Consider the following 25,559-nt stretch of genomic DNA (forward strand, 5'->3'; position numbering starts at 1 on the left):
ATTACTGGTACACAAATGGACAAAGCAATGAAACAAAATAGAAAACACAGAAATAGACCCAAGTATATATTTAAAGACATCATCTCAAATAAATGGAAAAAACAAAGATGGATTTTTAAATAATTGGTGTTGGGATAGCTGAATAACCAAATGGAAAATGTTGAAATTAGAGGAATTAGAGATATAAATGTCAAAACAAATTAAAAAAGAAAACTTTGAAGTTCTAGAAGAAAATATGGATGAATTCCTCTATAATTGGTGATTCCAAATCCATAGTAAAGGAATGATTTGTAACACTTATAAATTATTTTAATGACATAAAAATGAAACATTTTCTTGGTAAAATGCTCCATAAGCAAAGTAGAATGACAAATGAAAAGCTGGGGAAAATATTTGCAACTTACATCACAGAGAAGAGCTAAAATTCTTCATTTTTTTAAAAATGTTTTTTTATTATATTATGATAGTCACCATACAGTACATCCCCGGTTTCCGATGTAAAGTTTGATGATTCCTTAGTTGCGTATACCGCCCAGTGCACCATGCAATACGTGCCCTCCTTACTACCCATCACCAGTCTATCCCATTCCCCCACTCCCTCCCCTCTGAGGGCCTCAGTTTGTTTCTCATAGTCCATAGTCTCTCATGCTTCATTCCCCCTTCTGATCACCCCCCCTTTCCTTATCCCTTTCTTCCCCTACCGATCTTCCTAGTTCTTATGTTCCATAGATGAGAGAAATCATATGATAGTTGTCTTTCTCTGCTTGACTTATTTCACTTAGCATTATCTCCTCCAGTGCCGTCCATGTTGTAGCAAATGTTGAGAACTCATTCTTTCTGATAGCTGAGTAATATTCCATTGTATATATGGACTTCTTAATCCATTCATCTGTTGAAGGGCATCTCGGTTCCTTCCACGATTTGGCTATTGTGGACAAGGCTGCTATGAGCATTGAGGTGCATATGGCCCTTCTCTTCACTACGTCTGTATCTTTGGGGTAAATACCCAATAGTGCAATGGCTGGGTCATAGGGTAGCTCAATTTTTAACTTTCTAAGGGACCTCCACACTGTTTTCCAGAGTGTCTGTACCAACTTGCATTCCCACCAACAATGTAGGAGGGATCCCCTTTCTCCACATCCTCTCCAACAATTGTTGTTTCTTGCCTTGTCAGTTTTGCCATTCTAACTGGCGTAAGGTGGTATCTCAGTGTGGTTTTGATTTGAATTTCCCTGATGGCTAGTGATTTTGAACATTTTTTCATGTTTCTGTTAGCCATTTGTATGTCTTCATTGGAAAAGTGTCTGTTCATATCTTCTGCCCATTTTATGATTTGTTTATTTGTTTCTCATGTATTGAGTTTGAGAAGTTCTTTGTAGATCTTGGATACCAGTCTTTTATCTGTAGTGTCATTTGCAAATATATTCTCCCACTCCGTGGGCTGCCTCTTAGGAACTGTTGAAAAGGAAAAACAAAGCTGGGGCATCACAATGCTGGATTTCGAGCTGTACTACAAAGCTGTGATCACAAAGACAGCATGGTGCTGGCACAAAAACAGACACATAGACCAATGGAACAGAATAGAGAGCCCAGAAATGGACCCTTGGCTCTTTGGGCAACTAATCTTTGATAAAGCAGGAAAAAACATCTGGTGGAAAAAAGACAGTCTCTTCAATAAATGGTGCTGGGAAAATTGGACAGCCACATGCAAAAGAATGAAACTTGACCACTCTCTCACACCATACACAAAAATAAACTCCAAATGGATGAAAGACCTCGATGTGAGACAGGAATCCATCAAAATCCTAGAGGAGAACATAGGCAGCAACCTCCAGGACATCGGCCAAAGCAACCTTTTTCAGGACACATCTCCAAAGGCAAGAGAAACAAAAGATAAAATGAACTTGTGGGACTTCATCAAGATAAAAAGCTTCTGCACAGCCAAGGAAACAGTCTAAAATTCTTCATTTTTAAAGAAGAAAATAGAGAAGAAAGAGGCCAACGATACTATAGAAAAATGAGGTATCAACATACAGTTTATTTTTTTTAAAGATCTTATTTATTTATTTGAGAGAGAGAGAGCACCAAAGAGAGAGCACGAGTGGAGGGGAGGGACCGAGGCAGAGGCAGAGGCAGAAGTAGACTCCCTGCTAAGCATAGAGCCTGATGTGGGGCTTGATCCCAGGACTCTGGGATCATGACCTGGGCCGAAGGCAGATGCTTAACCGACTGAGCCACCCAGGCGCCCCTCAACATACAGATTAAAGAAAAAGAAGTGCAAATGGTCTCTCTATATATGAAAATATGTTCACTTTTGTTTATAATAAGATAAATACACAGTTATGCTGAGTTTGTCCTGTACTAGGACAATCTAAAAGCTTTACAACATACTTCATTAATGAGACTGTACAGAAACTGGCACTATTATAAATTGTAGGGAGTTCTGAAAAATGCCCCAGCCCCATTGAAGGGGAATTTGGTAATATTTAAATATAAAATATTCATGTACTCTTTGACGAGCAATCCTACTTGTAGGAATTTATCCCCAAAATATAGTGGCAAAAACATGAGATGACCTATGCACAAAGCTAAACACTGAAGCAGTATTTATCATTGCAAATTGCAGGAAGCAAACCAATGACAATCAGTAGCTAAGTGACTAAACTGTGATTTACTCGTATGGTGGAGTACTACGCAACTAAAAAAGTAGTGAAAATGTCTCTTACTACTCTGGTATAATTCCCTGAATATAATGCTAAGTGAAAAAGCAAGTTTGAATTAAAGTATGTGTAGGAGGCTACTATTTACATAATTAAATACCTACCTAGCTAGCTAGATGACAAATAGATATGCTTGTATTAAAAAGAGTAATAGTTAAAAAAGCAATTTAAGGATACTTTAAAAAATTATGCTCAACAAAGGGAAAGAAATGAAAGAGAGACAAATCCAGAAACAGACTCTTAACCACAGAGAACAAACTGATGGTCACCCGGTAGGTGGAGGGGATGGGTGAAGTAGGTGATGGCGATTAAGGAGTCCATTTGTGATGAGCACTGGCTGATGTATGCAGTGTTAAATCAATATATTGTACACCTGAAACTAATATAATACTATCTGTTAACTAACTTGAATTAAAAATAAAATGATGCTCTATATAGAAGGGAGAGAATGGAATAGGGTAGATGAAACTGGGGGAGATGAAAACTAGACTTTTCTAAATTTCTAAAGTATAGATTTAATTTTAGAATTCTATGCATATTTTTAATATAACTATAAGGCAAAGTTTGAAATATCTTGCAAATTGAAATAAAACCAACAAATGAACCTAGTTGTGTCTCTAGCTAGTATCATAGCATAAAGAAAGAACATTGACCAAGTGAAGTGTCTTAAAGCACAGTAATCAGGCCATTCATCCCTAGAGGTATATATATTAAGGAGAAAAAGATCTGCAAAAAGTCTTAAAGTGTTTTCGAGAAGCATATTGGTGACGATAATATCGGCAATTTTATTTTGAGACTATATTTGTGATAAAACAAATGAGTTATTATGTTGGTGTTTTTGAACGTCAGGATTTTTTGGTTTGGATGAAAGATCATGGTGGTGATGAGAATATGTCTTATATAGAGAGTGTCGTTAACTGAGGGTCCCTTCAGATGCCGCTCTTTGAAACCTGTTGTGCATTTGCGCCAAGACCACACCTCCCATGGGCTGCTCTCCCTCAATGACTGAGTGTGACAGGGATATTAAGGTGGACCTGTGAATCTTTATTGACTGACTTTGGTTCAAGGACGTGGCTTTGCTCAATCTTCCTTAGATGGCACTGCCGTCTGGGATGCTTCCAACCACCCCTCCTGCCTCCCCTGTCTCTGTCTCTGTCTGTGTCTCTGTCTGTGTCTCTGTCTGTCTCTCATTTTAATTTTGCCTCATCTTTTCTAAACTCTCGTTGTCACTAGAGGTCAGACTTAACCTCTTCATGCTGCCAGTTTTATTAAAGGAGTAACACAGGGGTTTATACAGAGAGGGTAATGCAGCAAGCCTTTCTAACAGTCTTCTTCAGGTATCTTTCTCGCCAGTCTCGCATTGATACATCTCTTCTTCCCTACAGCCCTCCCTTCATCTGTCTACTCTTCTGCTGTGAACCCACCACCCTCATGTGTGACAGTCCCTGCCATCTTGTGCAGTTGTTGAAAAATGCAGTATGGGCTTCTGTTTTGACTGCTTTTCGCTGGTGAGAAGCTGCCCCCTGGAATTCCAGGATGTCAAATTCTTCATCTCCTTATATAGAATCTTTCAAATATATGAACTAGAGCCACACACATAGAGATTAGGCATGACAGCCTAAAGATTAAAGATGCTAAGCCCGAAGGCCTTCATCTTTCTAAGGCCTATTTTCTCCTCAGTGTTCTATGGAGGGATGAGGCTGATTCCCACAGGTAGAGAGGTGTCTGGAGGCAGGCATATCAAGGAAAAGCTTGCTTTCTTTGCTTTCTGTTTTCTCATTGGCTTTCACTATATAACCAGAAGATCAGGAATATCAGGTAAAAGACTTAGATGCCTCCCAAAAGAGTAAAAATAAGGTTGTATTTGAATGTGTTTTCAGAATAAAATCAAATTTAGAACGTTTATTTCCTCTCTCAGCAACATTTTTTTTTTTGGGTCCCCCTTACAGTGTGAGAACATCTTAACTTACCATGTTTAGGAATTAACTAGAGAATTTTTCCATAGGTACCAAAAAAGAGGAGTTCGGGGACACTTTCTCAGACAGAAGCCAGGTCATTTTGTCCCTTCAAAGAAAAGCACAACTTTTCATCCAGGGGGGAGTAGAGTTTGACTGATGGATGATACCACAGATTTCAGGGCTCCCACTTGGGTTTTTTTCAAAATAGAAGATGAAAAGGAACAGCTGTCTAGTGTGCATGTTAGCACTTCTCGTTTTTCTTCTGTGTGCTTCGAACAGTTGAGGCTCTTTCCAGAGATGATAGCTTTACTGTACATTTGGTAATTTATAAACCCTTCCTCATAGAAAAGGGGCAGGGGGGAAGTGGTGCCATTTATCTTAATGAAAATTTGATTCTCATTCCTCCCTATCAATAAACGAATCTCATTTCTCAAGAAGTCTTTTTCTTTTCTGAAAGTGATTAGAATACAAATTGATGACCTCCTGGAAATGTCATGGAAATCACAGTATGTTGTGTAAAAGTTCCTAAACCATAAGTCTTTCTAAATATGATCCTGATCAACCTAATTCCTAAGGAACATTGTTTCAATTAAATTAAAAAAGGAAGGAAGGAAGGAAGGAAGGAAGGAAGGAAGGAAGGAAGGAAGGAAGGAAAGAAAGAAAGAAAGAAAGAAAGAAAGAAAGAAAGAAAGAAAGAAAGAAAGAAAAAGAAAGAAAGGAAGAAAGAAAAAGAAAGCAAGCCACCAAGAATAGTTTACAAGAAAATACAGGAGAGTCAAAACCACACATTGGATTTAACTCCACTATTTTTCCCTCTTAGATATTTAAAAAATAATCCCTTAGATATTAAAGATAGATTCTCCTATTGAATTAATGTTCAAAGGAAAGAACTTGAAACTGTTCACTGGTTGCTTTTATTCCTTTTATACAATTTGTGGTATCCATGTAGCTTTTGAGGAACATACAGGTTAGAAAAGTACGTATATGAGAAAACAAAAGTAATCAGAGAAATGCAAATTAAAAGCACAGTGAGATACTAGTACAAGCATAGTGAGTTGCTTAAGAGAAGAGAGCAGTTACTAGGAGCAGACCACGCTGGTACTGTCCTTGGACTTCCAGCTTCCAGATATGTGAGAAAATAAATTTCGATTGTTTAAGACCCCCCAATCTATAGTATTTTGTTATAGCAAACCCAGATTGATTTTACAGAGCAAATATACAATAATACACTGGAAGGAGGAATGTGAAGATGTTTACCAATGTTAGAGAAATTTATAAAATACTATTTGAGGAGAGGCAGGATTTTTTTCCCTCCTAATTTATATAAAGTACAAAGTAAAACAGGTGTTATATGGTCCTGGAGAAAATGTACTAGACAAAGCAACAGGTGCCCTACATCAAAGTACAATAGAAATATATCTCCCATATTTAATACTCAAATAAATTGTCTAAAAATCCACACATTGTGATAAATAAAATCATAATTTTAAAATCAAGTTTGCAAATAATTTCCATATTGGCCTCAAAAAAATAAAATTTATATTATTTGAGATCACACAAATACATGCATATAGTTTTGTCAGTAAGCTTATCCTTGGAAAATAAAGCTATTTCTGACAACTGCTTTTTCATATATGTGTGCTTATTTCCTAGGAGGATAATATTGTAGAAGTTTTACAATAAACTTTTACTCATCCACTACATTTTACTATACTCTCCACTAAATTTTTCTTAAGTGAATAGACAAAAACATCATTTCAAAGTAATCGAGGCACAGAGAAGCTGAATTACATATTCACACAAGTGCAGATGAATTGAATATAAATTCTAGAATTACTAAATGTAGGCTATGCCCGATTTCACTGGCTAGAAATCAAACCTACGTATCAGAATTCTAGGCTAGATTGGAGTGATGATTACGGGTGATTAGCTTTCCACAGAGGTTTCAAGACCACCAGCCTCTGATAACTCCTAGGGGCACCTCCTGATAAAGGCTGCATACCTCACTCTACCCCCACTCCTGTTACTTTAAGGTTTCCTCTTACCAGTGAATTGTCATTGTTTTCTGTAAAAATACTATGGCATCAAATGATGTTTTGATATATTGTGAGGCTTCAGTATAGTAAAATAAAGCCTTGGGGTTAGTGATATTTAAGTTAAAAACTGAATGCCAACTGATTATCATCTTTAGAGTCGAAATAAACATATCCTCCCTTAGGGCTTGATTTGAAGATAATTGAAAGTATTTGCAAAATACCTAGCATAGAGACTAGTACAAAGACTGCCCAGTAGATAAAAAAGTATTGCTATTAAGACCAATTTAATCTCAAGTTTGATTTAGCGTTTATTTAGAAACTGCTTATTAGAACACATCTCAGTGATTATCCAAACCTTGCCTATTAGAAAACTCCTAATTTAACATTTAAAATTCTGAGATGCTTAATAACTTGTGAATATTTACTGAAAGACTTTGTAATCTTTAAAATAAGTGACCTCTTAAGAAAATAACTCATGGAAATATTTCTATTTTAACAGGTTTCCATTTTTCCTCTTTTGTTATTTACTCTCTTTGAGTGTTAATCTAGTAATATGAGTATGTGTGATGACGCAAACAACATAATTAAATCATAAAACCAGAAGTCTAATTTTGAGGACTAAGAATATATTTAGACTCATTCATGTAGGATTATATAAATGCCTTTAGCTAGTGATTAAACATGATTGGTAAAAATTAACTCGTCCACATAACTTTTACCCCATTTTGAGAGTGTAGTGGAGTGTAAACAACAAAGATGGAGTATTTGCCTTTATAAAACTTATAACCCTAATGTTTTGTAACAGACCTACTTCACTTCTTGAGGAAGTGACTCCTTTTGTGATATTTATTTAAGCGAGGTTTCTCAGGTCACTGACTATTAAATAAATCTAGTTAAGTAAGAGTAATGCATGTTAACGATTCAAGAATTCCTTACCACACACTGCATTAACTTTCTTGCCCAATATTCCCCTTGCTGAGAAGTTTCCGGTTCTCAGATGTAGCATGGTATAATAATTGATTATTTATATAACTTTTTGACTCTGCTGCATATAGCTTAGGAGTTCTAGGCCTTATGCTCTCTGTTCCCAGTTTGTATAACAAAAATACTTTTATCTTCTCATAGAGGTTATAGGAAATGATATACCTCTATGTATGTAAGACTTGAATGATAGTAAAAAAAGAGGAACAGTGTGATCTTAATGTATTGTCAGTATAATAGTCAACTCCAGAACTTATTTTATAACCTCCCTTGAATTCTTTTTTTTCTTAAAGATTTTACTTTTTTTAAAGTCATCTCTTTACCCAACAGGGCGTTCAGACTCACAGCCCTGCGAGCAAGAGCCTCATGCTCCTCCAGCTGATCCAGGCAGGCGCCCTGTATTCTTAATGTTTCTTTTTCTCTAACGGAGATGACTCAACCTAGTTCCTTTCCTTTTTTACCTTTTTTTATATCCTCATAAAGGTAAGATTAATGCTGTGTGCCAATAAGGGAATTGCTAGTATTTTAATTTTCTTATAAATAAATTGTACTTAAATCATAAGCAATCTAAGATTATTGTGGGTAGTGAGAAGTATAAATTAATTTGCATGTGTGATAAAAAGAATAAAACAGACATGTAAATGAAATTAACTGTATCTGGCTTGAGTATTGATATAGGCATGTATGTTATTTATAGACCTGATTCTAATTATTCATAATTACAGATTCTATAACTGCATAAAATTAAGGTTGAGGGATGTAGTAAATTATAATAATTGTGTATGATTTATAATGATTGTGTATATAGTTTTTGTGGTACAAGAAGCGTGGTTTTTAACCCCTGAATGTTTTTCGTATATTTGTTTTCTAATGTATTATAACTAAAGACCTGCTTTTTTATAGGACATTAACAAGTGCTGGTAAAGACCTGCAAGATAATTTTCTGAAGGCTCTGGCAGTGAGAGAAGAAGACAATCGCAATGGAAAAGTGAGCGTGAGTACATTTCATCCACCAGCTAAAAATGTATACATTAAAGGGACAGTCGGTATTAAAAATACATGTTTTAACATCTTCCCTGAGAAGTAATTCATGAGGGATACAATATGGCTCTTTGTCTTATATGTTATACACATTATGTAGAAAAAGGTTTATTCCCACTTACATCTATAGAAGAACCCCCATGGTGAAAAACAATGATTCCATACAACTATTGTAGAGAAAATGCATTGGTAGACTGGTTGTCATCTCCAACATTGTGCTAGTCTCAGTTGAAACTTGCTGCTGCTTTTCAGCTCAGCCTCCTAGTACACTCCTCCAAGTCACATCATCCACTGACCCCTAAGTTTTGCCCTGTGCCTACCTGATTCCCTGGTACTTTCAGAAGATAGTCCTGTAGCTTGCCTTGTAATCCTACTTTGGGAGATGTGATAGAAACCACAGAATGGAGAGACATAATTTTTTAACCATCCAAAGAGAATACGGTCTTTATTAAAATGTGGACTAGGTCAATATGTAGTTTTTAGTGTTATTTGGAATACATATTTACTTTTACCTTTTGTTAATATAGTATTAGTGGTAACAGTCTTCTGTAGGTTTTAGAATGTTCCAAGTCAAGGATAAAAAAAGGCAAATACTCATGCTCAAACTGTAATAAGTGACATACAGAAAAATAATCAGAAGTAGTGTGATGAAAAATTTACAGCAACAGAAAAATATGTGTATAAGGAGGTCTATTTTACCAAAGTTTTCTCAAAAAATAGCTGGAATTTTTCTGTCAGGGCCTTGAAAATTTCACACGCAGACAAAATCCTCAATATACTTCATAGAAAAATTCATACTTTGGTTAGATAATTTAATAGGATTAATCTGGACTTGAAATCAGGGAATACTTCTTGGAAGAGGTAGACAAGTGAGATATAAGAAGTGAAGTTGGAAATATGGATAGAGACTAGACTCTGAAGGGCCTTCTAAATTACAACAGGAAAGTTTGAAATTTATCTGACTCATAATAGTAAGAGCAGCTAAAAAGGTGGGAATAAAGGCAAAAAAATGGGATGTCATAGGAATCCCCGATAAGGACTTTCAGGAAGGAACAAATGATCATTAGTGATCAAACAAGATAAGGATTAAGAAAGTATTCATATAAATTTAAAAATATACTTGAGAAGAACAAACTCCATTTATAGTAAAAATGGAAATCTGATTCCATAAGGTTGAAAAAAATGGCCCATGATTAGACCGTAGAACCAACTAACACGAATAGCTTTAGAGACCCTAAACCCACATTTTTAACCACAGTGGTATACTTCCTCTCAAAAATATCTTTTTAAGTCTTTCTCTCCTGTTGGTATTTCCTTTAACAACGAGTGACAGACTCGTCCACTCATTTACCTAGATAGAAACATGTCAGTTACTGCAGACTTCCTACTCTCTCTCACTCATGTTGAATGAACCACTAATTTCTTCTAAATATAAGTCAAATTGCTTCACTTTCACCATCCCAACTATCATTTACTTAGATTTGGAATATTATAATCTTAAGGAAATTACCGTAATAGTCTCCGAAATGATACAGCTATGTATTCTCTTACCCAGCTCCCATCCACTTGCCAATCACTCAATACTTTTTCTTGTGCAGTTGCTCACGCCTGAAACTGTTCTACTCCCTGGGACCCTGGGGTACTACAAAATCCAGGACCCTAAAGGGTTTATATTTTAGAGAGGGAGATAGGAAATAAGTAAGCAAAATAAAAGTGGAAAATTAATTTCATCTCTGGATAGGTATTATGGAGGACATAAACATAGAAAATCAAGTAGAAAGAGATTGAATAGAGTGGTTGGTTGATTTATCTAAGGTATACAGGAAAATCACTTTGAGAGGCGACATCTGTTGGCACTTCCATGACGTGAAGAAAATAACCACAGAATTTGAAGGGAGAGACACCCCAAATAGAAAAGGAGTTGAGAGAGAGAGACATATTAAGAAAAAGGAATAGCCTATTAAAAGCTGAGATAATAGCAGTCATGACATAGTCAAGAGATGGTAAGAAGACCAGAATGGCTGAAATATATTTACTGAAAGGGATTATAGAGACAGGTGAGCTCAGAGAGGAAATCAGCACCCAGATCATAGAGATTTTAAGGAATTTTGATTTTATTCTTTAATTTTAATTTTTATATTCTTCTGCTTTTAAACTAGAAAGTCAATGGACAACTTAAATAGAGAAGTGACCTAATCTTGTTTACACTTTAGAAAGATTGATCTCACTGCTTCTGTGAAGGATGGAAGATGTGGGAAGGAGGCCTAGAGAGAGGCAAAGAGGTAATAGGGAACTTTTGTAATCAACCAGCAAGAGATGAAACTCTTAGAACAGGGTAGTACTGGTAGAAAGGGAGGGAAGTTAACTGAATCATGTCTGTGTTTTGGACACAGAACAGACAGGACTCATTGATGTATTTGATGTGGACTATTAAAGAGAGGAAGTACGATGACTACTCAGTTTTTGGCTTGAACAAGTGGTAGATGTTGGTGCTACTCACTGTGACAGGAGAACTCTTGAATGCTGATTTCAGGAATCAATAATGAAATTGTGCTGTGAAATACTGCTGTGCAGTATTAATTTTGTGACACCTATTAGATACTCAAGTGGAGAAGTTGATTGTCTTTTACATATATTGCTTTGGAACGTAAGGGAGACATCTTGGTTAGAATATAAATCTGAGAGATACCAATATCCAAGAGGTATGCAAAGTCATAGGTTTGCAAATATTTATTAGGTAGAGAGTGTAGGTAAAAAGAGTGAAGTCCTATGACGGGTCTTTAGGTTACCCCAACATTTAGAGATCTAGAATGTGTGAAAGAGCCAGTAACTGATACTGAGAAGTAGCAAGTAGGAGAAAAGTCAGGTGGGAGCCATGTTGAAACATGGAAGAAGAAACAATTTCAAAGGAAAGAATGCTCACCATGTCAAATGTTGTTGAGAGGTTAAGTAAGATGATGCATTAGTTTCCCCCTGGCTGCCATAACAAATGACTACAGACTGGGGGCTTAAAACAACAGAAACTTAGTTTTTCACAGTTCTGGAAACCAGAAGTCTGAAATTAAGTTGTTGGCAGAACCCTGTTCTCTCTAAAAGATCTACAGGAGAATCTCTTCTATGCCTTTCCCTTAGCTTCTGGTGTTTCTGGAAATCACTGGTGTTCTTTGGTTTATAGACAGACATATCACTCTAATCTATGCTTCCATCATCACATGGATTCTCCCTCTGTACCCGTGTTTCTGTCTTCTGTTCTTATAACAACACCAATCATATTGGCTCCTCTTCCCCAACTGAGTATGGCCTAATCTTAGTTTTATTACATCTGCAAAAACCTTGTTTCCAAATAAGGTCATATTCTTAGGTACCAAGGGTTAAATCCTCAACATATCTTTTGGGGGGAGCGTAATTCAACCCACAACACATGATTAAAAGTTTGACATTGTTTTTCTAGGTAAATGTCATTGTTACATTGGTGAGGGCTGTTTCAATGAGGGGTATGGGCAAATGTCTCATTGGAGTAGGTAGAAAAAAGAAAAAGTATGTAAATGAAAATGAGAAACAACTGTTTTTTGAGGATTTTTGCAGTGAATCATAGTGTAGACATTGAGTGACAGCTGGAGTAGTAGGGCCTGGAGTCCAGGAAGTTTGTTTTGTGATGTTTTAATTTAAGACAGATAATGTTAACCCGTGTTTTATGTTAATGGGAATGATCAAGTAAGTACAGAGGTAGCTACTGATGGCACGGGGAGAAAGAAAATAATTGCTGGAAAGAAGTCCTTAAAAGAAAGATGGAATCCAGAACACTAGGAAAGGGTTTGCCTTTGAGAGGGGCAGAAGCCACCCTTAAAGTTATAGCGAGAAGGAAGAAAGAGTCTGTAGGCACATCTGCTAAGTAGGTTGGTGAATTTGGGTTTGGAATGATGAGCGAGTGCTGCTATGAGTGCATCTGTTTTCTCGGCATTGTTGCTCTGAATGATCTTTAAATTCATCATTATGGATTTGTTTTTCCCTAGAGAAGGTCCTAAATTTAACTTTTACTGAGTATACTAAATAGTTAATGTTGAATGTTGGGTAGGTGGTCACTGATTTGGAAACTGGAATCTTATCAGACTCATAGCTTTGCTGACTCTGAAAATAACATGGTCATTCATTTATTTGGGCCTTTGAATTTGTGATATTGTAATAATCAGCAGAATATGTATCATTGTATCAAGGGCAGCATTTAAGGTTTAATTTTCTGTTTCCTAGTCTGGTCTTAAAGCAGACTCCAAATGGTTTTATAGAAAACTATTTAAAAGGAAATAAACATATTTTAGACAGATCTAATTATGAGGATCATAAGCTTACTTAAAAGCCATTTAGTAAATGGATGCATTTTTTAAAAAGTCGTCCTATAAAGTATACAATATTCATGAGATTTGAGTCTATATTAATTTGCTGTCAACAGAAATTATATGTGAACTTTATGAGGTCTGAACTCTCTAAGGGAAATGACAATTTCCTAAGTATTACCATTTCTCTACATAGTGAGTGCAAAATAAATGGAGAATTTCAACCCAGAGGCTCATTTGCTTCTCTTTTTGTTTCATCTTAATGAATGTACATGCTGGAAAAATTATGATATAGTTTTAGAACTGACATAGTTAATCTGTGTGGCCTAATAAGGCTTGAAGGACTAATTCCATAGCAATTTTCCTAGGTAATTTTCTTTAAATGTAGCTAGGAAATTAGAAGAAGATTGGATTTACGTTCCCACACGCACAACTTTTTATTTTATTTTTAAGTTGGGTGATCCCAGGTTTCAAATGCTATTTAGTGTAATTGAATCTTGTTCTGGGTGTCCTCTTTCTCCCTCTGGTCAACTAATTGCAAATTGATTTACTAGTTTTCTCCATTTAGGCCTTGAATTTTCTCTGCCAAAGAGCCTAGAGCTTGGGAAAACAGCACTCCTGTCTGTCCCCACTTCCCAGTGGGCCCCCACCCCAATACCTCAATGCTTAAGTTATAGAATTACTTGTTTATTATATATATTCATAACATTTCTATAAACCTGCTGCTTAGGCATGTAGTCTTAGGGCTATGCCCTGGGAGGGAACAGGGTTTTATGACAATTGAAAGTTTATAGATATTGTTTAGATAAATCCTTTTTTAAAAAAGCTTGTATTAAGCTGGAGGTAACTTGATTTAATTCAAGAATCAATATTATTTTATGAATGCCTCTGAATTTCATACATAATATATATTTCATATAAGTATGTATAATATATGTATATGCATATATACACACACATATATAAGCATATTATACAAAACATACACATTCCTTTCTTTACATTTTTTCCCAAAATACTCTTGTTTTAAGTTACTGTGGTGTTCTGTGCACTTAGTTTAGACAAAACGTTGAGACTTATGTGTAATTCATGTATAAAAATGTTAAAAGGATTTTTATTAATTGTGTAGTGCTTCATATGACAGATACATATCTATGAGTATGCTTTCCTGCTAATATAACTATTTAATTTTAAATATCTACCATGCATGTATGAAAATATTTCTACCTTATGATTCATATATTTCAGATTTTAAAATTCTTTAAAAACTAAAATGATTAACCATTTCCTTCTCATTTATAAGCAGATTTATTGTTTCCTGAGAAAGTCTATTTTTCTGATTGCTTATGTCGTGAAGCTTTGAACACCACACTACAGTGAGGCATTCATTAAGTGTATGTTTATGCCAGGTGCTTGGAAAAAAATTAAGCAAGTGTGGTCCTAGATATCCATTAACTCAGAAGCAAATCACATTGATGTGTAGTGGACATAAAAAATTTATGGATTTTTGGTGGTCTTTTGGGTTTCCTATATATAGTGTCATGACTTCTGCAAATAGTGAAGGTTTTACTTCTTCCTTGCTAATTTAGATGCCTTTTATTTCTTTTTGTTGTCTGATTGCTGAGGCTAGGACTTCCAGTACTGTGTTAAATAAAAGTGGTGAGAGTGGACATCCCTGTCTCATTCCTGACCATAGAGGAAAAGCTCTCAGTTTTTCATTTAGGATGATACTGGCTGTGGGTTTTTCATATGGCCTGTATTATGTTGAGGTATGTTCCCTCTATGACATGATGCTAAATAGGGAAAACCTGAAAGACTCCACCAAAAAACTGCTAGAACTGATAGATAAATTCAATAACGTTGCCGGATACAAAAATCAATGCATAGAAATCTGTTGTATTTCTATACAATGATACTGAAGCAGCAGAAAGAGAAATTAAGAGTCAACCCCGTTTACAATTGCACCCATAACAGTAAGATGCCTAGATATAAACCTAACCAAAGAGATGAAAGACCTTTACTCTGAAAAGTATAAAACACTGATGAAAGAAATTGGAAAGGATACAAAAAATGGAAAGACATTCCATGCTCATGGATTGGAAGAACAAATATTGTTAAAATGTTTATACTACCCAAAGCAATCTACACATTTAATGTGATCCCTATCAAAATGCCACCAGCATTTTCACAGAGCTGTTTAGAACAAACAATCCTAAAATTTGTAGGGAGCCACAAAAGATCCTGAATAGCCAAAGCAACCTTGTAAAAGAAGAGCAAAGTTGGAGGCATCACAATTCTGGACTTCAAGTTATATTGTAAAGCTGTAGTTATCAAAATAGTATGGTACTGGCACAAAAATAAACATACAGATCAATGGAACAGGAAAGAGAACCCAGAAATGAACCTGCACAACAATATGGTCAATTAACCTTCCACAAAGCAAGGAAGAATATCCAACAGGAAAAAGACAGTCTCTTCAACAAATGGTGTTAAGAAAACTGGACAGCAACATGCAAAAGAATGAAACTGGACCACTTTCACACACCATACACAAAAATAAATTCAAAGGGGATTAAAGACTTAGATGTGAGACCTGAAACCATAAAAATCCTAGAAGAGAACACAGGCAGTAACTTCTTTGACATCAGCCAGAGCAGCTTCTTTCTAGATACATTTCCCAATGCAAGGGAAACAAAAGCAAAGGTAAACTATTGGGACTAGATCAAAATAAAAAGCTTCTGTACAGTGAAGGAAACAACAAAACTAAAAGGCAGCCTATGGAATGGGAGGGGATATTTGTAAATGACATATCTAATAAAGGGTTAGTATCCAAAATATATGAAGAATTTCTAAAACTCAACACCCTAAAAATGAATGATCTAATTAAAAAATGGGCAGAAGACATGAGTAGACATTTTTTCCAAAGACATACAGATGGCCAACAGACACATGAAAAGATGCTCGACATCATTCATTTTCAGGGAAATACAAATCAAAACTACAGTGAGGTATCATTTCACACCTGTCAGAACAGCTAAAATCAAGAACACAAGAAACAACAGGTGTTGGTGAGGATGTGGAGAAAGGGTAACCCTCCTGCACTGTTGGTGGGAATGCAAACTGATGCAGCCACTCTGCAAAACAGTATGGAGATTTCTCAAAAAATTAAAAATAGAACTACCCTATGATCCAGCAATTGCACTACTAGGTATTTACCCAAAGAATACAAATATACTAACTGAAAGGGAGATATGTACTCTGATGTTTATAGCAGCATTATCTACAATAGCCAAATTATGGAAATATCTCAAGCATCCGTTGACTGATGAAAGGATGAGAAGTGATACACACACACACACACACACACACACACACGAATACTACTCAGTCATAAGAAAAGATGAAATCTTGCCATTTGCAATGACAATTGGAACTGGAGAATAGTATACTAGGCAAAATAAGTCAGAGAAAGACAAACACCATATGATTGCACTCATATGTGGAATTTAAGAAACAAGAGCAAGAGGAAAAAGAGAGAGGCAAACCAAGAAATAGATTCTTAACTATAGAGAAAAAACTGATGGTTACCAGAAGGAAGGGGGTGGGCTAAATAGATGGTGGGGATTAAGGAGTTCATTTGATAGCATCGGATGTTGTGTGGAAGTGTTGAATCATTATATTGTATACCTGAAACTAATATTATACTGTATGTTAACTAACTGGAATTTAAATAAAAAACTTAAAAATTCAAAGAACTAAGCACCTTGTGTGATATTGAAAAGTCATTTTCTCAGAAAAATCAGCAAGAGTGTTAAATATATTAAATATTTAAATCAAGTTGAGATTAAGGGTATTTTTTTCTTGCAATGTCCAAAAATACCTTATTAGAAATGGTAAATTACAGAGGGTGTTTGAATGAAGATGGAATGTCTTGAGAGCATTTCATGTATATGATAGAGACTAAAGAAAATTGTAAAGGTCAAAAATGTGATGATCGTATGAAAAGAAGACTAGGTAGATATTAGAATAAAGAGGTAAAATGGGTTATTGTGAAACAATAGTTTTCAGTTTCTTAATTGATCACTCGGAGCTATTTACAGTTGATCAATGTTTCTCTCCTATCTTGGTGTCTATGACATAATTACCTTATAGTTTTCTTACTTTAGATTTCATTCTCTTTCTTGGACTGACCACCTGATACCTCTCCTTGAACCTACATCCTTTCCACTATACACATTTTTCCTTGGAATGATCCAGCCCCTGTATATCCAGAACCATGAATCCACTGAATATGTTTCTTGCTACCAAATCAGAGGCGTAGGTCTTTGCTGTTATCTATTAATTAATTTATTCAAATATTCATTAAATGGTGATAGCTATTCTATACTAGGCATTGTACTAGCTTCTGGGGATACAGTGGATTTCAAGTGCCTTATGGATCTGAGAGTTGCTTGGGGAAGAAAGTGAATAATCAAGTAAGCATACAAATAAAGCAGAGTTACAACTGTGACAGGCGCTATGAAGGAACAACACAACAAGTTCTGATTATGTATAAATGGTCAGGAGATGTTATAATCAGATTTTCAGACAGAAAAAAAAAATAGGACATCTTCAGGATAGAGAATAAACTAGAGAGGATAAAATAGATCCCAATACATGCAAGATCAGATTAGAGAAGATAAAATAATAGCTTGGATCTGGAAGATGATAGGGAAATGAAGAGAACTGATTTGACAGCTATTTACAAGGTAAACTAGGCAGGATGTGGTGACGGGATATAGCCAAGACCAGGGTTGAAACTATGGTAGTAGACATGGATAACTGGCCTCCACAGCTGGATAGATGTTGCTGCGACTCTTTGAGACATGGTGCCTTCAAAGATCAGGAGAGGGACACAGAGAGATCATGGATCTGATTGTGGATATATTGAGTTTAAGTTGTCTTGGCAAAAGAAGTTGTTGAAATGTTAAGTAGGTAACTGGAGAAAAAAAGATCTCCTAAAATTTACTCCAGTGTTTATCTCCACGTTGCTATACCTCAGATACTTAAGTTTATATATGCATCGAGATTAATTTTCTTTTCCTCCTCCGCTCCTCAGATCTCACATCCAGTGGGTCACCAAGTGCAGTGAATTCTCAAATATGTCTCAAATAAATGGGGGGGGGGGAGCAGGGAACCCAAAGAAGTAGGCAACAGCCATCTGAGAGGGTTCTGTTGTGTTGTGTTCAGTAACATGAGACAGTGCCTGGAAGGGGATGAGTAACTGTCAAAGAACTTAGACAAATGGTCGATGTGATCAGACATGCATTTTAAGAATACACTGGCAGCACTGTGGGGGGATACATAACTCTGTAAGAAGGGGAATGAGATATGAGACAGGGAAGCCAACTGAAAGGCCATTGTAACATTTTAGAGAATAGATAATAAAAGATGGAGATAAAAAAAATGACAGGATGAATGGTGGGAAAAGATAGAGTTTGGTAATTTTGGAGATAACTACAAACCATCTTATTCGTTTTGATTTAGGAAATGGGAGTTGAGTACTATTCTCGTGTTTCTACTTGGGAGATTCAATAGGGTGTGAGCAGTTGGTGATAATTTTATTAATGGGAAGAGAAGTATAATCCTGGCATTAGATGATTTACTGTATTTCAGTGGAGAAGAGCGTAGAAGTTGGAGGTGGATAGTAACTAGACTCAAGTTCTAGATTTACTGCTTACCCAGTATTACAGATCACAAAAGGTCTGTGCTGACTTTTCCAAGCCACAATGCCTTGCTCTGTCTTATAGGGCTTAAAAGAATACCCTCATTATAATATTGATTATTGAAAAGAAAATGCAGATTAGATACTTGGCACACTGCATGATACATGACAAGTATTTAACAAATGTGATTTCTGCAGTAAAAGAAAATTATAACATTGCTAGAGTTACAATACTGAATAAAAAAGAAGTTGTAGAAAATATGCAATAGTTTTCAAGGGAAGCATTGAATGGTTTTGAGTCTCTCTTTAGAAAAGATGGTTGAAAGGGTTCCTTAAGACATTCAGATACTTACAGATTTTATTAGGGGTTTAAAGATTGTTGGTCATTACCAAGATATTATAGAAATCAGAATATTAAATACTCTATGTTACGGATTTTGTTTTATGTTATAGGAAACCACAGTCTATTTTATTAATTGTCTACTCTGTGCAAATCACTTAGCTATTTGCCATAAAGGTAGAAAAGGCACGCCCCCCCCCCCAACTCTCTTTCTAATGTAATAGGATTATGTAACTCTTTTAAGTGGCTAAGTGGCAGAGTGGGGACGGGGTGGGGTGAGTTGTTCTTTTTCAGATGGTAGTAAACTAAGAATCTTGGATTTATTGAATGGAAAAAACAAAAAAATATTCCCTTCCTGATCAGAGACTCATGAGGATTGTAATGAAAGGTCACATGCTGTTCCAGGCTGAGAAAATGGAACCTGTTGACACTTATTTTCCCACTGAATGTTGACTGTGTAAACAGTTACATGGCTGACTAGTTTGGGCTTTGAAATATGCATTATTGAAGCTGGTATAAAAGCACTGCTTACAACTTTTCCTTCAGAGTCATTCAAAGAAACCACTGTACGTGGGTAAGGAAAACCTATGAATTAGGCAGTTCCTAATATACCCATTTCCTGTGTTGAAATCTCTATGAAACATAAGATTGCGTTGTATATGACCAGTAACATTGTGCTGACATGATCTTTTCCCTCCTTGCTATTTTCCAACTTCTATAAAATGTTCCCTTTTAAGAAAATGAAGGTATTATACAGATGTTTATTTCCTTTTTAATTGAATCCATGCCTGTCCATTAATAAACCCTTATGGAAACTATATGACTCATTCAATCATACCTTCATTTTAAACAAATTACATCAGTGTTTGGAAAATAAAATGCACATCAACTTACATTTTACTGAAAAAAGTATAGTTGAATAGATCTTTAATTTTTTATTTCCTAGATAAAAAATATGATACAGAGACAGTGAGAAATTCTGGAAAGAATAGATGTTATGGAGCATGTTAATCTGAGTTTGATTCTTGGATTTCCCACTGATTACAAGCTAAACGTCAGGTCTTCAACTGTACAGAGCCTGCGTTTCCTATATGAAAATATTGTTATTTTCATATAGCTGAGATAATTCTAGAATAAAATTATATAATATTTAAGGCACAAATAAGCTAATACTTAGTAGGTGTTTAATAAAATATAAGGAATATGCTTTTTTTTTTTTTTAAATAAGTAATATGTGTCCTGATATTTCAGGTTCATGAGAAGTAGAGCCTAAGGTGCAGAGTTTAGTGGAAGTTGTTTGGTGGGAAAGTTCTCTCATGTGAAACCTGTTAAGGGCATGACGGCAGGATGATAGTACAGAAGAGAAAGGTAGGCAGAGATGTAATGTCAGTGGAAATCTAGTTTTAGTCTGATCACATAGGGAGCTCTGGTGCGTAAATTGTATCAGTTTGTTTTGCCTTGAGGCAAGGCGGGGTGTGTTTTATACACTCTCCTTCCCCCTTCCTGTCTCTATCAATTAATCATCAGCTGCCGCAAGGGTTGGGGGGAGGAGGGAGTAAAGTGGCTCAGGTCAGCTAAGGGCAGTCCTTTTTGAGGAGAGAACAGGTGTGAACCATTAGCCATTAACACCTGCAGCATCTGGAGCTGGGTGCCCCAGTCTGGGAAAGGGGATCTGGGCGGGACACTGCCAACATCCACTGCAGATGCAAAAGGCTAGTTTTAACCATTTTTGAAAGAAATGCCACTCTTTCAATATGTAATCGTATATATGCCAAAAAATATTTTCATTTAAGGTATTTAAATTTATCAATCATTTTTATATAAAGGTTTAATTGCTTCTTTAGTGTCCTGTTTCTAAAATGAGAATGGTTATTTGAACTAAATACAATGTATTTTACTGCAGAGGCATCTTCATTTATAAATAATCACAAGTCCAAACATGGTTTCCAGGTCCAGAAATTTTGCATATATAATAAGCTTTCCCATTTAAATCTTATACTCACTAATACATGTTCCCACATATAATAGGTGCTGTTTTGATGGATGGACAGAATCAAGCCAGTGAATCTACTCATGATTCAGGAACCAGCATCATGTCAGAATGCATTTAGGAAAGACATGTTTGTGAATATAATAATTGTGGTCATGGGGTTGGAGATATAGTTTATTGCTTTCTAAACACTAAGTATTTTCAAATTTAGTGCAATCTTTTTTTAAGCTTTTAATTAAGTGACAGTTAACATACACTGTAGTATTAGTTTCAGGTGTACAACGTAGTGGTTCAGCACTTCCGTACATCACTGGGTGCTCATCACTTTAAGTGCCCTCCTTAATCCCTATCACCTCTTTAACCCATTCCCCACCCCCCACCTTCCTTGTGGTAACCATCAGTTTGTTCTCTGTAGTTAAGAGTCTGTTTCCTGGTTTGTCCCTCTCTCTCTCTCTCTTTTTTTCCCCTCTTTATTTGTTTGGTTTCTTAAGTTCCACATATGAGTGAAATCGTATGGCATTTGTCTCTTTGAATGTTATTGGTTGCTTATGGAATAGGAAAAAGAAGAAAATTGATATAAGTCACTAAAATTTGAAAAATGACTTGTTTGGTCACATTATGGAGTTATTATATTCCCAAAGTTTATGCAGGGTGACCGTGGCTATTTGTCTAATGATGAAATGTAGTAGGATTGTTTAGACATTAACAGAGGTATGAATAACCTAAGAATACATTGTTCCTATTCATAAACAAAAATAAGGGTAAAAATGGTAAAAGGCCTGCTGATTTACCCACAGCAAAAGCTCCAATAAAGTTTATGTGAACTTTTAAGTCCATACTCCCTTTAACTACCAGTCTAAATTCCACAAAGTTCCATGGGGCGCCTGGGTGGCTCAGTTGGTTAAGCATCTGCCTTAGGCTCAGGGCATGATCCCAGGGTCCTAGGATCAGCCTCGCATCAGGCTCCCTGCTCAGCAGGGAGTCTGCTTCTCCCTCTGCCCTTCACTCCACTTGTGCTCTCTCTCTCTCACTCACTCTCTCTTGCTCTCTCTCAAATAAAAAATAAAAAATAAATAATAAATAAAAATAGATAAATAAAAATAAAATTCACAAACCAAAGGATTTTTTTAAAGTTTGGAATAGAGTAATTTGATATTGAAACCTCATCTGAAATGAGACTGTGTATAGATTTTATCTTATTTAGTGTGGCTGTCCCTTTGGTTCATTGCTGAAAAATTAATGTGTTTGGTTACTGGATGCTGTCCTATGCTTACTTGGGAACGTTGATTTATATATGTATACCTACCATATTACCTTACCAAAATAAAAATATTCTGAGTTTTAAAACAATTCTAGCTCCAGAGTTTTCAGATAAAGGATTATAAATATATATGTGAGTGTACATATATGTATATATAATATATGAAGTATTAATTATGGAAAATGAGCTATAGAGAAAACAAAACAAATCTTAATGGTTTAATATAATAAAAATTTATTGCTCTCTCACTTTAGCTCAGTTGCTTGTCCATGTTGAACTCACAGTAGGGCTTTTTCTGTTTCATGTACTTATTCAAGGACCTATATGGTAGATAAGCTCTATTAACTTCATTACATAGCTTCTGAAAATGCTCTGGCTATTGAGAATCACTCAAGGAAGAGAGAAAAGAGAACCATTCAGAAAATTCTTTCTAGGCCAGGACTGGAAATCTGGTTTACAGTACTCTGTCCAGGGCTCAGTCATATGGTTACACTTATTTGGGAAGACTGGGAAGTACAGTCCAGCTGAGTGCCAGGAGGAAAGCAACGCATGATTGATGAACACCGATTGGTCATGGTACCTGCAGCATGTGTCTATGTGCACATTATATCATTGCTATGTCATAGTCTCAAAGCAGAGAATTTAGTTGCAGAAAAACTATCTCAAAATTAAGGCCATTAGTGATCTTATTAAGTGAACCTGTTCCAATTTCTAAAAATAATGGGAAAACTGCAAAATAAGAGTAATGATGTGGATAACTAGCCTTACCATATAACAACATATATTAAAAAACCACCCTTATTAAAACAATATGGTACTGGAGCATGAATAGATAAATGCTCAACTGTACTAGTATCAGATAAATGAAAATTAAAATGAGTTATATTTTGCATACACAAGATCAGGAAAAAATAAAATGACAGATCTTGCCAAATGCAGGTGAGGATGTGAAGAAGTAAGGAATCATGTTCATGATTCAACGTTTAGTACATTGGTAGGCACAGTTCAGAGAGCAGTTTAATGATGTCTGGTAAAGAGAAAGATGTGCGTAATCTTTAAGTTAGTAGATGCCTGTTTGAGAGAAACAATCCTATGTATAAGAGGGTAACTACAAGTATGTGCATTGGAACATTACTTAGAATATAGCAAAATAACCTAAATATTCATAAACATCAGGACAAGTTGTGGCCCATTTGTAGAATGGCACACTATATAGCAATCAATGTGACAAACTAGGTGTATTCTGTATTATCAATGTGGATCATCTTAAAAACATCATGTTAAATTGAAAGAAAAAAAAAACTGCAGGACCATTCCGGTAAATTTTTTGTTTTGTTTAGAGTCTAGCTTTTGGTTTACAGCCAAGGGAACCTTAACTACAACCTTAAAATTAGTAAGGTTTATCTCTAATACATAGAGGATAATCATTCCGAAGAATCCTTTTGTGGGAACAATTGCTTCCAGTTCCATCCAGAAGAAACCACAGAAAGCATTGGTTGAATTGGAGTCTATGGATTCATGCTCTGCGTGCATCTAAGAAAGCTATTACTTCCTCTAAATCTGCTTCTATATACTTTATTTTCACACAGCAACTTAAAGGTTAACTAAGAACTATTGAAAAATTGCTACAAATTTTGGAGAGAGAATATCAAAATAGAGTGGGTCCAATAAAATGTAAAATTGTTGGATATGCTGATTGTGATAATTACATAAGGGCTTTAACTTTTGAAATGTTTCATGTTAATGAAATTATAAAATCTACTCCAGATAATTGTAGCAACATTTACAGATTGTTTTGGATTTGGACATGTGTAATAATGACCAAGTATATTCATAAGAGTATTTGATCCTTGATGCAACATTATAGTAGTATTTTTTCTTCAAGTCCATAAATTTTAAGAAAAAACTTCTGGCTGCCTAATGTTAACAAACACAATGGCTTTCAAATTGTGAATGATACAAAACAAGCAATGGGAAAATACATGAAATATTTTGTTAGAAATGAATGAATTAAATAGCTTTTCTGTCAACAAATAGTTTCACTTCTTAAAACTAACAGGGGTCCTCATAAAGAAGATTCTAGTGAAAATTAGCTGTCAGAGAAGATGTTGACTGTATTATAATAAATAACAGAGCTGATCTTCAGAGCAATAAGAATATAACTGATTACTCTTTATGAGCAGTTCATTACTCTTTATGAACATTATTGCTCAATCTAATTTGCGAAATGTGATGGTGAAGTTGGCAGAAAGTTGTAATACCTAATAGTTCTAATTTAATGTTTGTACTATTAGGAGAAAATTATATTGCATCATATTCAAAGGATTTTTCTTTTGATTTTCCAAATGAATATTTAGTACTTCAAGAAGTTGGTATGTATGATCTCAGCAAGGTTTGGATCACAAATGGAAATTTAGCAATCATGTTGATTTCTCTTTTTCTCCTTAACTCCAGTATGCCATGAATTAATTAAGAGCTTTTGACAGCCAAGCTTTTGAAGCAGTATTCTGTTTAGATGTTATAGCTGAGAGGAAATGCAGTTGAGTGTTCCCATCCCCCCCCCCCATCCCAGGGGGAACAGTATATTTTACAGCTGGGACTTCACAGGATTGTGTTCCTTTTTTTTTTTTATTTCAATTTTTCATTTAAATTCTAGTTAACATATATGGTAAAATTGCTTTCAGGTGTAGAATTTAGTGATTTATCACTTAATATAACACTCAGTTGCTCATCACAACAAATGCCTTCCTTAATACCCATCACCCATTTAGACCATCCCCCACCCACCTCCATCCATCAAGGGTTGTGTTCCTGTAGATGAAAAAAAACTGCATATGTTGGCAGGTGCTTTTCTTTGGACCAATTCTACATATCTGACCATTGCTGGTCTCTATTTTTACTCATCCTATTTTTACTCATAGAGAGGTTTAAGGGGAGGGACTAGATTTGAACCAATGTCTTCATTACAATCAAGATAGCAAGAATACCTGCTTGATTTGGCATTAGGGCCAAATACATTTGTATTCTGTCTTAGTTCTTGAGAGTTGGGGGGAAAAAATCTCAGATAGGTCAGTTTATCTTTCACTCATTTTTTAGAAATCTCTATTCCTCTTCATATTTAACCAACTTGTGCAGTGTTAACAATTAAAATATAATTAGGATAGCGATCTTTTGTTGAATGCCTACTTTGTGTTGTT

At 35.5% G+C, this 25,559-nt stretch overlaps 1 protein-coding gene across 1 annotated transcript in view; it reads left to right on the forward strand.

Annotated features, from left to right (window-relative positions):
• Positions 1–25,559, forward strand: part of CFAP299 (cilia and flagella associated protein 299) — a 576,041-nt gene that overhangs the window by 231,499 nt on the left and 318,983 nt on the right. The window contains exon 3 of the mRNA XM_026509886.2: positions 8,599–8,689. Within this exon, the coding sequence (XP_026365671.1) occupies positions 8,599–8,689 (91 nt within the window). The remainder of the gene's footprint in view (positions 1–8,598; positions 8,690–25,559) is intronic.

Source organism: Ursus arctos, unplaced genomic scaffold, assembly GCF_023065955.2.
Source record: "Ursus arctos isolate Adak ecotype North America unplaced genomic scaffold, UrsArc2.0 scaffold_9, whole genome shotgun sequence".
In the NCBI taxonomy this organism is placed as follows: Eukaryota; Metazoa; Chordata; class Mammalia; order Carnivora; family Ursidae; genus Ursus; species Ursus arctos.